General features: G+C 39.8%; 1 protein-coding gene across 3 annotated transcripts in view; it reads right to left on the bottom strand.

The window, feature by feature from the left end:
- LOC108786370 (tight junction protein ZO-2-like) overlaps window positions 1–13300 on the bottom strand; it is an 80843-nt gene that overhangs the window by 12592 nt on the left and 54951 nt on the right. For all 3 annotated transcript variants that reach the window (XM_018555649.1, XM_018555648.1, XM_018555647.1), the window contains 10 exons: window positions 11142–11244; window positions 9397–9994; window positions 7834–7937; window positions 5876–6029; window positions 4859–4958; window positions 4570–4724; window positions 3673–3739; window positions 2932–3082; window positions 1727–1835; window positions 332–542 (listed from right to left, as the gene is read on the bottom strand). In XM_018555649.1, the coding sequence (XP_018411151.1) occupies window positions 332–542; window positions 1727–1835; window positions 2932–3082; window positions 3673–3739; window positions 4570–4724; window positions 4859–4958; window positions 5876–6029; window positions 7834–7937; window positions 9397–9994; window positions 11142–11244 (1752 nt within the window). The remainder of the gene's footprint in view (window positions 1–331; window positions 543–1726; window positions 1836–2931; window positions 3083–3672; window positions 3740–4569; window positions 4725–4858; window positions 4959–5875; window positions 6030–7833; window positions 7938–9396; window positions 9995–11141; window positions 11245–13300) is intronic.

The raw sequence follows: 13300 nt of genomic DNA, 5'->3' as shown, positions 1-13300 counted from the left end.
AATTATGTAGAAACAAGGAGATTGTCCTGTCAGGGAAGATGGCTGCAAGTTCTACACCTGAGCTTCCATATTCACCTATCTGCCTCAGCCAATACAAGAAACATTTCCCTTTCATCTAGAGAATATAGCTTTAGTTACATTTTTGGGTTACCTCTATAAAAATCAAACAAAATATGGTAATGCAACATTACTGAAATAAAATAATCAGTAGAAAGCATACAAAAAGAAGTAAACTTAAAAACGTATAAAACAACGACATTTTATAGCCCAAATGACTGTACATAGAAATGAACAACACCTCATACAACATTAAAAGGACAGATCAAAGTACCTGCTTTTGCTTGGAATAAGTCCCTTCTCCAGTTCATCGGCAATCCTTACAGACAGCCAGCTGCCTAGCTTCCCATCGTATAGTGTATCCACCACTCTGAAAATCTCGCCTCTTGTGAATGCTAAAAATTGCTGAGCCTCCTTCTCATACTCAAAATGAGTCCTTATGAAGAACGAATCTCCTCGGCCACAGGCAAGTATGTTTTTGTAGACTAGAAACAAAAGATGAAAGCTATATCAAAGAAAATCCTCTGAGAATCAATGTAGTGCCAGAGTGCTTTTGTTCAAGGTCCAAAGAAACAAAGGACTTCGGCTTGTTCGGTATTTGAAGGACATGTAATTATACTGGCACAGTTTTTGTACAAAAGGTTCTTGTATATCTCTCACTAGTTAAGACTGCAGCTTTGGGAAAATACAAAGATTCAGAAAATTGCTTTACTGAAAGCATTGCTCCTCAATTTAACTTGAGTTGTAAATGATCTTCGTCTGGCAGATTAGGCAAGACTTTCAGAATGCTCTCCTTTCGGTAGGTACTGTGAAGTGCAACTTACCTCCTAAGCCATGGTTCTGGGCACATTAAAAAGGTTTGTCCTAGCTTTACTTTTTCACTTGCTACTCAGGTGTCAGGTTGAAGCAGAAGGATTTAAAGGACATATACCTGGAGTTTGCCGTTATATAGGGGCCGTTCCTTGGTGTTCATACCATAGAAGCAGACGATTTGTTCAAAAATGAAAGTTGATAAATATTTAAAGTAAATTTAAGAAAAAAAAAAACTCTTAACAGGGTTATTCACAAAAGGGTGAAGGCAGGAGAAGTGAACAATCTAGGACAACATAGCTGAACTGGAAAGTGAGCTGAATTGAAATCATGAAAATCATCTATTTTGGCCCAGATTGTTCACTTCTCCTGCCTTCTCCAAACTCTTCACCCTTTTGTGAATAACCCTGTGCGTCAACATTGATTCAGCCTTTAAATACAAAATATAAAAGTAACGATTGCCAAGAAATGTCAGTATATACAAAGTCTGGCAGCTAATGGTGAGTAAATAACGATGGTACAGACCGCGCTTCTACCGATAACCAATAAAGTACACAAGAGAAAGGAAAAGGTAAAATATAATCACTATCACTTCAGAATGAGGTTTACTTATAATAGAATGCCTACATTTCTCCCTCTGTGTTTTTTTTTTCTATTTCTTGAACTAGATACCGGGAGTCTCATGTATACAAAATATCACAGGGCACCAGACACTAATGTTCCCAAAGTTGGAGCTTTTCAGAAAAGCCTTGCTGACAACTTAAACCTCATATGCCACTTTAAACTTGATGAACATTTATTAAGTATGAATAAAGGAAGAGGCCGCACATTCCCTCCATTCACACATAAGATCAATTACCATCATATTTGCTCTGAGTTAAAATGGTAACTTCTTCTCCTTTTGGTATTTCCAACAGATACAAAACGGCATCTTCTCTGACAATACATCGGAAGTCTTGTGTGTTGACCTAAAAATTATACAGGATAACAACATGGAAAAGATAAGATGTTTTTGTCCCGTCATCTGCCTTTCATAAAAAGTGCACATAAATCTAGAGCTATTAGTATCAAGAGCATTTTAAATCTTCTTGCCTATCATATGTATACATAAAAGTTGTTCAGCGCTTTATAAATCATTAATAAAAACGCCTTAACATGGTCACTGAGCAGCCTTTGAATACCATTATTCTAAACATTAAAAAATAATTTTTTTATTTTAAAATCAGTTTTGAATAAAAATTTGATTCTGCAAATAACAAAACACATTCCCCCTAATGTCTTGAGCATCACCAACGAAGATGGATTGCTGAAAGCTCTATAAAGTGTGCTTGGGCATTATAAAAACACATTTGGTTATCTGGGGACTGAACTAATCGAGCACAAGTCTTTGAAAACTACACTAATAAACCTCAACTTTCTGCACTTAAAGATGAACCTCAGGAAAAAAACAAATTTTAGATATTTGCCTTGTAAAAATCAAATCACCGCTAATGATTGTCCCATGTGGATGGGGGGTGGGGGGGCAGGGGCTTGGGAGAAGCTGCTGCATTATCTAAAACTCTTTGTTTCATTCAACCTGTCACTACTGAAGTTCAGCTTTAACAAAATAGTTTATATTAAAATAATTTGTATTGTTTTTACATCTTCTTAATCAGTTATAATGGGGGCAGTAATTGAAGTCCAATGCCACCCAATACTTCACTGGTTTTGGATAGTATGGGTAAGCTTAGAACCTAGATCAGGTTTTTACTGCCATCTCTGTCCCTGCGTGGGAGATTTTCTCCATAATTCCATTCTCTAAGCACACCCAAAGGCTATTTTCCCATGCTATTTAGAATGGGACTGGAGGTAGAAATATGCTCAATAGGGACATCGACAGCAATGAACACCTGAAAGAGGTTGTAATCCTTCCCAACTCTATTCAAAATTTTACAAAAAAGTTTTGGCTAGAGCTGGGATTTAGCAGCTATGACAATCAAGTTGAGAAAAGACTAAAGGAACCCAAGGACCTCTATGCAGAATGTACATCTCTACCTTACCCAGATGTAAAATGTAAAGGGTTACCTTAAGCAGCTGATCACCCTCTTGCAGGCCTTCCTGCTCAGCAGCACTTCCTTCCTGAACGCCAGCGATAAATATACCAACATCATTACCACCAGCAAGTCGCATGCCCACGCTGTCCCCTTTTCGAAACTGAATCATTCTTGTATTAGGCCTTAGGGTTAGAGAAAACTGACTTTAGTGTTTGCCGGTTGACTATAAATTATTTAAAGGGCTTGATATTGTGAAAGAGTTAGTGGCTAAAGCTTACATCTAAAGAGATGTATGTATTCATTAAAAACTATTTTTTTTAGTGCAAAATTCCTTCTACGGTATTAGGCAAGATAGAGAGGGAGGGGCAGAACTGGGAGCCAATCAGGCTTTGCTGCATGCGACTGTGCTCATAAGGGCAACTCAGGAGCATAAGCTTATCAGTCTGCTGCTACAACTTCACTGACAAATCAGAAGGCGGGGGGTTGACTAAGCACTATTAAATAAGCACTGCTAAGGAAAGTCATGTCACCAAACTGGCTGTATTGTCTGACAGGGCTGTGTAAAGCTGGCCATACACCTATAGATTTTCTATGGTCAGATGGAAAAAGTGCAACACATTCCTCAGTCTACGCTAAACTGTGTGGATGGAAGAATCTGCCACTGGGCCAAGCTTGGCACCCATGTGAAGTTGTACACGTGAATGGCAAGTTTAAAGACACAATTTCTTTCATCAAATGATGACGAGTCTACTAATAATGTTCAAAAACACACCCATAGATCTCCAAATCTTCAGGACTTGGCTGCAGAAACTGCTTTCGGACCACGACAGGCTTCTCTACTGTATGAATCAGAAAAACATGGATTTTTATTTATAGGATTCAATCAGCAGTCAGCAATATTTTAAATACTTTTGTGAAAAATGTCCTGCCACTAACGGCTTTATTGTAGTGGGATACCATTCTGCTAAGCATTGCTCCAGAGTTAGGGAATATTTGAGAAATGCTCAGAAAAAAAAAAAAAAAAAAGTCTCGGTGCCTACAGTAGAAAACCAGATTAAGACTGAATTGCATTACCAAAAGAACAATACAGACATTGGATACAATCTCATATGACTTATTAAAATGGATCCATTAAAACTTCCCATGCTATAGTATCATTTCAAATGCTGCATAAAGAAAAGGAGTATACAAGCAAAATATAGGATCATGGAAAGAAATATTTTTCCAAGTCAAGGTAAAGAAGCAAATTCAAAGTAATGATATTTTATTGATATTTCTGCCGGACAAATCTCAGTCTTGGTGCCGACGTTGGCAGTTTATATAATGGAAGCTGCATATTACTAAAGCATCCAAGTTGATTTAGTTATTCATGAAGTTTATTCTGATTCACCAAGAAAGATTGTGATGGCATGTCACTAAGAAACATTAAAGCAGAACTACAATCTCCTATCCCTTAAAGCCATGAAAGGTACCAATTTAGCCTCTATTTGAATTGCAGTTGCCATGGTGCTGCACATGTGATCAACTATGACACCAACCATTTGAGAGCAGAAATAGGAAACCTTGACTTAAAAGTAATGGTTTTAGGAGACATTAAGTTTGTGGGTAAAGTTCCTCTTTAATGTAACCTTAATGGAAGAAACACAAATAAACAGATTGTGTTGCTGACCTGGAATGTCTTCCGAGTACACTGGCTCTGGTGTGGTCTCTGGAACCACTGGGCTTACACTAACAGGAGCAGGGCTCACAGATCTGTTCATCACTTTAAAAGGAGTGGGCATAGCTCCCATCTTGGCCAGTCTGTTGGGTGGATCCTCTTTAGAGCTGAAAGAAAACATTAAAAAAAAAAAAAAAAAAAAAAGGACAGAACTGTTATGGCAACTTTTATTATAGCAGACATTTCTACCTTGTGGCAGTCCTTTGTCATGACTTGGCGCTGAAAGAATGACATTACTTACGTCGCTTTTAGCTTTTCATTAGAGGAATGAGAGTCGGAGTGGTGCAATCCCACATCCTCCAGGGGGGAGCCGGAACGATTGGACTCGATCTCAGAAATATCTGTTAACATAATAAACAAAAAATGCTTTTGTACTTTATATATACACCAAGAGATATATATATATATATATATCCCCCATCTTGACAAACTAGAACAGACTTTGGAGTCATGCCAGATAAGGTAATAATTTTCCCTAATGGATTTGCTTTCTCACCGGCCTGGAAGGCTGTGGAATCATATGCGAGCAAGCAGCATGGAAGCGACACCTTGCAGGTCCCAGCAAACAAGGGAGCGACTTTGTTGGAAGAACTAAGTCTCTTAGAGGTCTTGGATATGATCCTTAAAATACAACACATGGATGGAATATGCAGTACACCCTATTGTCCCTTTCACCTAATATCTACTGGAAGTTAAGAAAGTTTTCTGTACAGCCATCCTTTGAAGAAAACCCTACATGGACATAATATCCTCAGCTAGTCCATACCAAAGTAAAAAACTACAACTGATCCTTAAAGGAGAACTATGGGGTTAAGTCTTTTCCCCATAGTTCTCCTTAGGGTAACGGGAGGACACAAACTAGCGTCCTCCCGTCACCCTAGGCTCAGTATAGCGCAAGCTGTAGCTGTACCACGAGATGCCACAATTGTGCCGGGATCCGCCCAGCTGCGTGACTGACAGCTGGCTCTGCCTATCTAAAGAGAGCCGTGACAGGATTGAGAGGTGAGCGAGCGCCGGTATGTGTTCGCTCACTTCCCGATCTACTGAGCCGACCTGTGACAGTCTCATTGCCACAGGTCGCTAGAACTATGAGGTGAGTGAAAATCATTGATGGGTTAATTGTGGTTTACCATTACGAATACCACCAGTGGCAAAAAATGCATGGAAAAAAAAACCAAAAACATTTAAGAAAACTAATATCGTTTTCAAATAATTCATTGAAATAATTAGATTCCAAAAAATAAAAAACAGGACCCACCTCCTATGTCGGAGTCACTGTCATGTACAGAAGGAATGTTAATCAGAGTTTGTAGGACATCTCTCTGCACAACCAGCTGCAGTTTCCCTCTAGACTTCTCAATCAGCTTCCGTGCATCACCTAAGGACATGTTTTCCGTCACAGTGCCATTGATCTGCAGTAAAAAATAAATCAGCCGATGACGCCAGTGACAGCAGCAATGCCAAAGTATCATTTCACCTACAAGATCTAACGCTGAGTGGCCAAATATTGCCAGATTTAAACGTAACCTGTGATATCTTGGATAGAATTGACTAATGAGAGGGATATCTTAGGGGTGAAATGAACAGGGTAAATTTGGGGAGGGTGGACTTTGTTCAGTGGTGTGATTCAAAATGTAATGCTTTGTCTCAGTTTTCTTGTGTAGGTCAAGATGTGGACATGGCCACCTAAGCATAAAGAAGGTGCTACATGTGTGAAATACCTCTACTCTCTGCAGGTGGCAGAATCCACCATTACTAACCGTTCACGTTGCAAGGTTTGAAACTACAATATACCTGTCCGCACAACAGCAGCAGCCCTTAAAAAAGGGAAAATGGATTTCCACACTGTCACATATATTCTAGCTTCCCATGTAACACACTCATAATAATCTGACCCTGAAATATTTGTTTTCATTAAATTTAGGAATGCACAGATACCAGTATCGGTGCCGATGCAGAGTACTCTTACTCGCCCAAATGCTCCGATGCCCAGCCCAATACTTGAGCTTCCGGGATCAGGAAGCCGGGCAGCAAGTCATTACACGCTACACAGCTTCCTGATTGGCCGGGAAGCCGGCTCCATGCTACCTCGTCACGTGTAAGGACTTGCTGCCTGGCTTCCTGATTGGCCCAGGAAGCTGCCTCCATGCTACCTTGTCACTTGTAATGACTCGCTGTCCTGCTTCCTGATTGGCCAGCTTCCCGGCCAATCGGAAAGACGGCGCCATTGGACAGAAAGCCGGCTCCCTGCTTCCTCGTCACCAGGTGATGAGGAAGCATGGGGACAGCTTCCCTGCTAAATCAGGAAGCCAGGTGGCGTGTTTTTACACGCTGCCCGGTTTCTCGGCTAATCAGGAAGCCAGGTAGCGAGTCATTACACACCACCTGGCTTCCTGATCCATTTCCGGGCCACAATACGTCATGCGATGGCTGTTAATGTACAATCGATACAACGTCTATACAGACACCGAATCATTCGTACCATGCGGCGAGTACCGAAAAAAATAATAATTGGTACTCGAGACTGAAAAACCGGAATCGGTGCATCCCTAATAAAATTATGAAGCTCCGGAAAAAGGTACAATTTCCAGTATTATAGTAGTGTACCTTTCACAAAATTTCCAGAACTACAATACTAGAGGGAACGAAGCAATAATTCCTCGCTTGAAAATAGAGCATGTACAGTATATTGAGGTTCTGAGGAAAGGGGTTTAACCTCTGAAACGCGTCAACCGAAGGAAGATCAGTGTCTAGATGGCCTTGGCTTAAACACTTATTCTTTTGATTTCTGCGCTTCGTTCTTTCGTTTGTCCATCTTGATCCACTTGAGACCGTTTTTTTCAATGCTTGTTTTTTTTACAGTTGTTTGCAAGTACATTTCCAGCTGTATTTTACTTTTATTAAATCTGTTTTACACTATGGAGGCGCTCCTTTTACTCGGTTTTCCTAGATAACCGGTTTGCCCTGACTGAGGCGCTGCCCCTGAGTGTTTGAAGCTGGGTTCGAGATTTGTCATGTTTTTTTTTTTGGCGCCAGTGATTTTTCATGTGCAGTATATGTCTACCTATAATGATTTTATCTCATTCAGTTGCAGCTTTACACAATAATTATAATGTAGTAAATGGTCTTATACAGACTAATCACCTCTGTCTGAAATGGAATTTAAAAAATCAAAACGTCATCACAGATAACTAATAATATAAGGCAATTACTCACTTTAAGAACAATGTCTCCTTCAGTCAAGTTTCCATCTCTGGTTGCTAAACCAGCGTCTGTCATTTCCTTAATGAATATCTGGCTGCCAAGGCGCAAACCATATTCTGAAAGAAATAAAAAAGGTGTACATACAAATATAGATACTTAGATTACAAGCATATTTATTAAAAAAAGTCAATATCTAGGGCTTTTAAAAGAGGGTTTCCACAAAGTAGTCTCCCTCAACAGAAGTGTTATATGAAGTGGCAGACCGTGTCACCTCTCCTGAAGCTACTGCCAACATGCCTAAAAACCCCCGAACTCAGGTCACATTTTTGTGTTGAGAGAGAGAAGAAATAGAACGCTGTGTCAGCTTCAGACACCAGCCGAGATCTAGATATGATCTGTAAGCATCTCAAGAGAATAAAGCCAACGTTTGAGGCCCAATGGAGAGGGTTTTAAGTGGATATATGACTGGAATTCTCTCTCCCATTAAAAAGGGCATTCCACTTAATATCCTGTAGTGAAAATACCCTTCTGCAATATGCAGTGCAGAAATCATCATTCATGGCTCCTGGCAGTGAAGACACTAAATCAAACAAATATATAAAAGCGGGTACCTCTGTTCTTTTTCCATTGTACTTGCAGAATTATGAAGCAATGTTTACACTAGTTTGGGCTTGCAAGGACAAGCGCTCAAGGCACAAAAAGAGAAAATGTAAATGGAAGGAGGTTAGTTGCAAATCGTTCTGTTGTCTTTGGAACTTATGTGTTGTAAAAGTATAGTTGTCTTTTTGGGCTGGGTTCATATGTTTGCAATACACCATACTGCATTTTAGCACAACACACAGATGTGAACCAGCGGTGTTTTGCGTGCACTGAAAAAAGTGCAGCTGCATATTTAGGTCTGTAGTGGTGCACTGGCAACCCATTAAAATGAACAAAGTAGTTTTACAGTTAATCATTAACACACAACATAGTGCACACTGACATGCATGTGCCAATGTACACCAAATATGTAAAAAACATTGCCATAAGAGTTATTCGAAAAATAAAAAAAATGAATTTCGCTTAAACTGGCAGCTGTGTGATCATACAATCCTATCAAAAGTAATAGAATGGCTACAATATATCTGTAGTAAAAGCAATCCATATAGCATTTGACAAGAAACTGATTCAGCATTTCCCACTTTAAAAATGCTATCAATGCACTTCTTTAATGCAGGTCTCCTGGAGATGAGCGGATTCACCATTATTATTAATTAAAAGGAGGTAAATTTGTTAAGCTCTGAAAAATCAGATTTTATGACTTTAGTGTAGCTATAAATAAATCACAAATCAGATGACTTTATGACTAGTGTAGCTATAAATTAAACCACAATATATTGCAGTTCAAAATCAGATGATTTTAGGGCTTTAGTGTAGCTATAAAATTAAATCACAATATATTGCCTCACGAATCAGATGATTTTAGGACTTGTGGTGCAGCTATAAATTAAATCACAATATATTTCAGCACAAATAAATTGTTATTGAAACGTAAAGCATTTGCAGATGTATTGATGAAGAAATTGAAGTATTTACCTTCTTTCTGTTTCTTTTTGGCAAGGAGTACACTGATGGGCTTTTCTTGACCCTTTTTTACTTGTCGGTGTGGTTCAGGTGAAGGACTGTGGGACTGAAGTCTATCACGACTGCGGTGAAGAAGCTCTTTTTCATTTCTGTGGTCTGTTTGGGATTTCTGTATACTTCCTCTTTCTGGGCTATAGTCCCCACTGTAGCTACGTTCAAAGGATTCTTCTCTGTCCACGCTTTTCCCCCTATCCCTCCTATACCTGCGTTCTTCACTTAAGTCCCGATCAATGCTTCTACCCCGGCTGCGTTCTGCTCTGTGACCATGGTCATCATCTAGATCTCGTTCTTTACTCCTTCCCCGGCCATAATCTGGATCCTTATCATAAGCGCGGCCTCTATCCTGATCTCTTCCATATCCTCTGTCTGGACTGGATTCCCTGCTGCGACGGCCACTTCCACTTTGCCAGACCTCGCTGTAAGCGCTATATGCGCTTCTGCGATCAAAATGTCCATCATCATCAAGGGCGTCGAGAGCTCGAAGGTCAGGCTCAGGAGAAGGGGTCCGCCTTGATGCTGCAATTTGAACTTTCCGAGGTCTTTTCACCACCTATTTAGCAAGGCCAGGAGATGGTCGAGAACATGATAAAACTAGACCAAGCAAACCAATAAAGAAAATAGCATTCTCAAAGCTGTCCGTCATCTTTCTCTAAAAGCAGCTGCTGCATTTGAGTCAAATTACTTCCTTGTTCTTAAACAATTAGGATGGAATTTGTTTATTAAGGACATGCCACCAAAAACCTTTTTTTCTAAGACTCCTACAAGCAGCATACAATGTTTGGAGTTTTCTTACATGGCACAAATGGCTGCCTTTCCTTATCTACAGTAACTGCAATAGTTATTGTAATCCTGTAACATGTCCTTGTGAATTAACCTATGCAACCACACACAATAAAACCCTTCTGTGCAATGAACCATTTCATTACTCAAGAGGAAAAGTTATGACAGTACCTGACTATTTTACAAGGAAGGGCATATCTTGTAGTCACAAAGAACATTTTGATGCCTCAGTATAAATTTAAAAAAAACAGATCTCAAAGAATTAAAAACACAGCGCCCTTATGAATGCCTGGTGTTTATCACCACAAATTAAGAGTATTTACCCTCCCTCCCATTATACCATAGATACATTTCTACGTAATATGAAGATTTTTATCCATGTCTACCTAGTTATTCAGATTTGCCCTTCTTTACTATACAGCTACTCACTCAAGGCCAAAAATCATGGCAGCTACTCACCCAAGGGCAAAAAAGAGGCACCAGTAATGGCTAAATGGCTTTTCCACTGAGTTACCAGTACTGGTCATTTAAAGTGTATGCAACAGCATCTTTTAGGGTTGCATAGAGTAGGGATGGGTTTGAGCATCTGTCAGGTTTTTAGCCGTTTGGAATTCTGTTTACTGTGAAGAGATGGTCTCCTACTTCCTGCATCTCCAGGACAGGAAGTGCAGGAACATTTGTACCATGAGATGCAGCAAAAATAAACCTACTATGTCTAAAAGAAGGAAAAAAAAAAAAAAAAAGTGGTTGGCTTTGCATACTCTTTAAGACAACATTAATACCTGACATTATTGAATCAGGGGGCTTCTATCCAATTTTTAAAGTGTACAAGACACAAACTGTACATCAGCACAAACAAAAACGTGTGCATCACACCATCAAATCAAACAGGAAACAAAAGTATTTTGTATACTCACAATAACAGCGGTTTTCCCACATTTTCTTAACTGCTGTACTGCAAATGAATGGGGCACATTATCCAAAGATGTTCCATTGACCGTAAGCACACGATCATTCTCCCTGTAAAAAAGATAATTAAAAGTAAGCAAAACCATAGAAGTTAAAAAAGAAGAAGACGAACGAACTGACTTAATGGCCATATTTCACAAATACCCTGAACAGTCTTGTATCCAATAAAACTCCATAACTTCTAGGTACAAATAAGGTCATATAAACATTGTGAAGATGAACACAGAACATGTATTCTATGTACCCCTTTTACAAACTGCCTAAGGGCTTGTTCACACCAAATGCAGAGCAGATCCGGCCAGGTTTATGCACACGCACGATGCGTTTTTGACGCGTTTTTTTTCAGGAAGGTAACAATGTTATAAGGTCATTTCCATTGTGCTGCTGAGTGAATACATATTGCTGAGGGAATACATATGGCATATAATATAATACCTGTTGCTGAGGGAATACATATGGCATATAATATCACAGACAGCCACACAAGCTGCATGAAAAGCAGCTGCAGGTGTCAGTGAGCAAACAGGCAGTGTGATAAGGAGGAGTGGTGGGGGGAAGGGGGGTGGATGGAATACTGCATTTGAAGAACTACTAGTATACAATGCCATTCACATTGAAGTACTCACCACAGCTCTCCTTATCTGTCAAGGACATATCCTTATATCCTGGGAAAACTCTCCCTATCAAACTCCACTGGTCAGCCTTCTTGCTATTGTTCTTATATTGAAAGTGTCTGCTGTCATATAGCTCAGGGCACTGTTGAACCATACTTATGAATCTCTCTGGGTCACAAAACTGGTCCACCATGTTTCCTTTGCTCTCCAGCTCACCTTTTCCAAAAACAGGAAGTGACTAAGGAAGATTAGGTCATGACAGATGACCATAGAGGTTTTTTTTCTTTATAGTAATTTTTTTCCATTGAATTGCATTGGGTTGCACTGCGTTGCGTTTTTGATGCGTTCCAGAGCAGGTAAAAATAGGGCTTGCTGCAGTTTTTTTTACCTGCTCTGGATCTGCATGCTGCAATGTGAACTGGAGCTAAAAATACCATAGGAATACATTGGAGGCAGTTTTGATCCGGTCTGCACCTGCTCTGCTCTGGATCTGCTCCGCGCTTGGTGTAAACTAGCCCTAAATGACTCCAATTGTAAACTCAAGAAGAAAGTAAAAGGCAAGAATGTAAAGAAAAAAGTTAAAGTACCGAGACTACCCTCTCTCCTCTTCATTGTTGAATGTCATCATCTTTATCTTTTCGTGGACTAACTCCCCAACATCCTCCTCCCTCCAGGTCCCTGAGTGTTTGATATGAAATGATAACCCTTGTTCGCCAGCCAGTATAATGATTGCAATGGGGAGTGGGGGATTGGTTAGTGCAACCACGTGATAATGCTGACCAATGTGAATCTCTTCTGAGCCGTCTTTCATCGGGACAGTGTCCCAGAAGAAAGAGGTCAACATGTGTCAGCAAGGTCATGCTGACCAATCAGCATTCCCTACTGCTATCATTAGGTTTCCATATAGCCCCTGGGGCTGTAGAGCATAATTTACAAGTTTCTAGACAGTTATACTGGTTGGAAAGGGTCTTACTGAACCTTTTCGCAGAAAAATGAAAAGGTGAACTAACAACTTTAAATTATTACTTACATAATCAAATCTTGATGTACCTCAACCATCGCTCCCACACCCTCACAAATTCTTCCTGTTTGTCAATGAAAATGCTTGCTAATTTTTCTTTGATCATTATGCAAGAAAGCTTTACTTTAGTGAAAGCTAGGTCTATAAAAGAAAGAAAAGAGAGAGACACCGAGACAGAAAGACAGAGAGAAAGAGAGACATATCAGGTCCAGCCCTCTGCTCAGTGGGCAGGTACATAAAGGCCGGCCTGCTATTGGCTATTGCAGTTTGAAATAGCCAATAGCAGGCTGGCTATTGCTCCCATTGTTTACATACTGCTGCCAACTGCAGAATCTACATCTAGAGTCTAGATGTAAACAAAGAATTTCTTTAGCAACTAAATACATTTAGTTGCCAAGAAATCTTTAAGTGTGCACCAAGCAACTGAGAATTTAGTGTGCATCAAACCACAGGCAAAAAAAAAAAAAAAAAG

The sequence above is a fragment of the Nanorana parkeri genome, unplaced genomic scaffold, assembly GCF_000935625.1.
Source record: "Nanorana parkeri isolate BGI_ZX_2015 unplaced genomic scaffold, ASM93562v1 scaffold206, whole genome shotgun sequence".
Classification (NCBI taxonomy): Eukaryota; Metazoa; Chordata; class Amphibia; order Anura; family Dicroglossidae; genus Nanorana; species Nanorana parkeri.
Note: the sequence above shows the minus strand (reverse complement) of the source record. Positions and strands in the feature narration are given on the sequence as shown.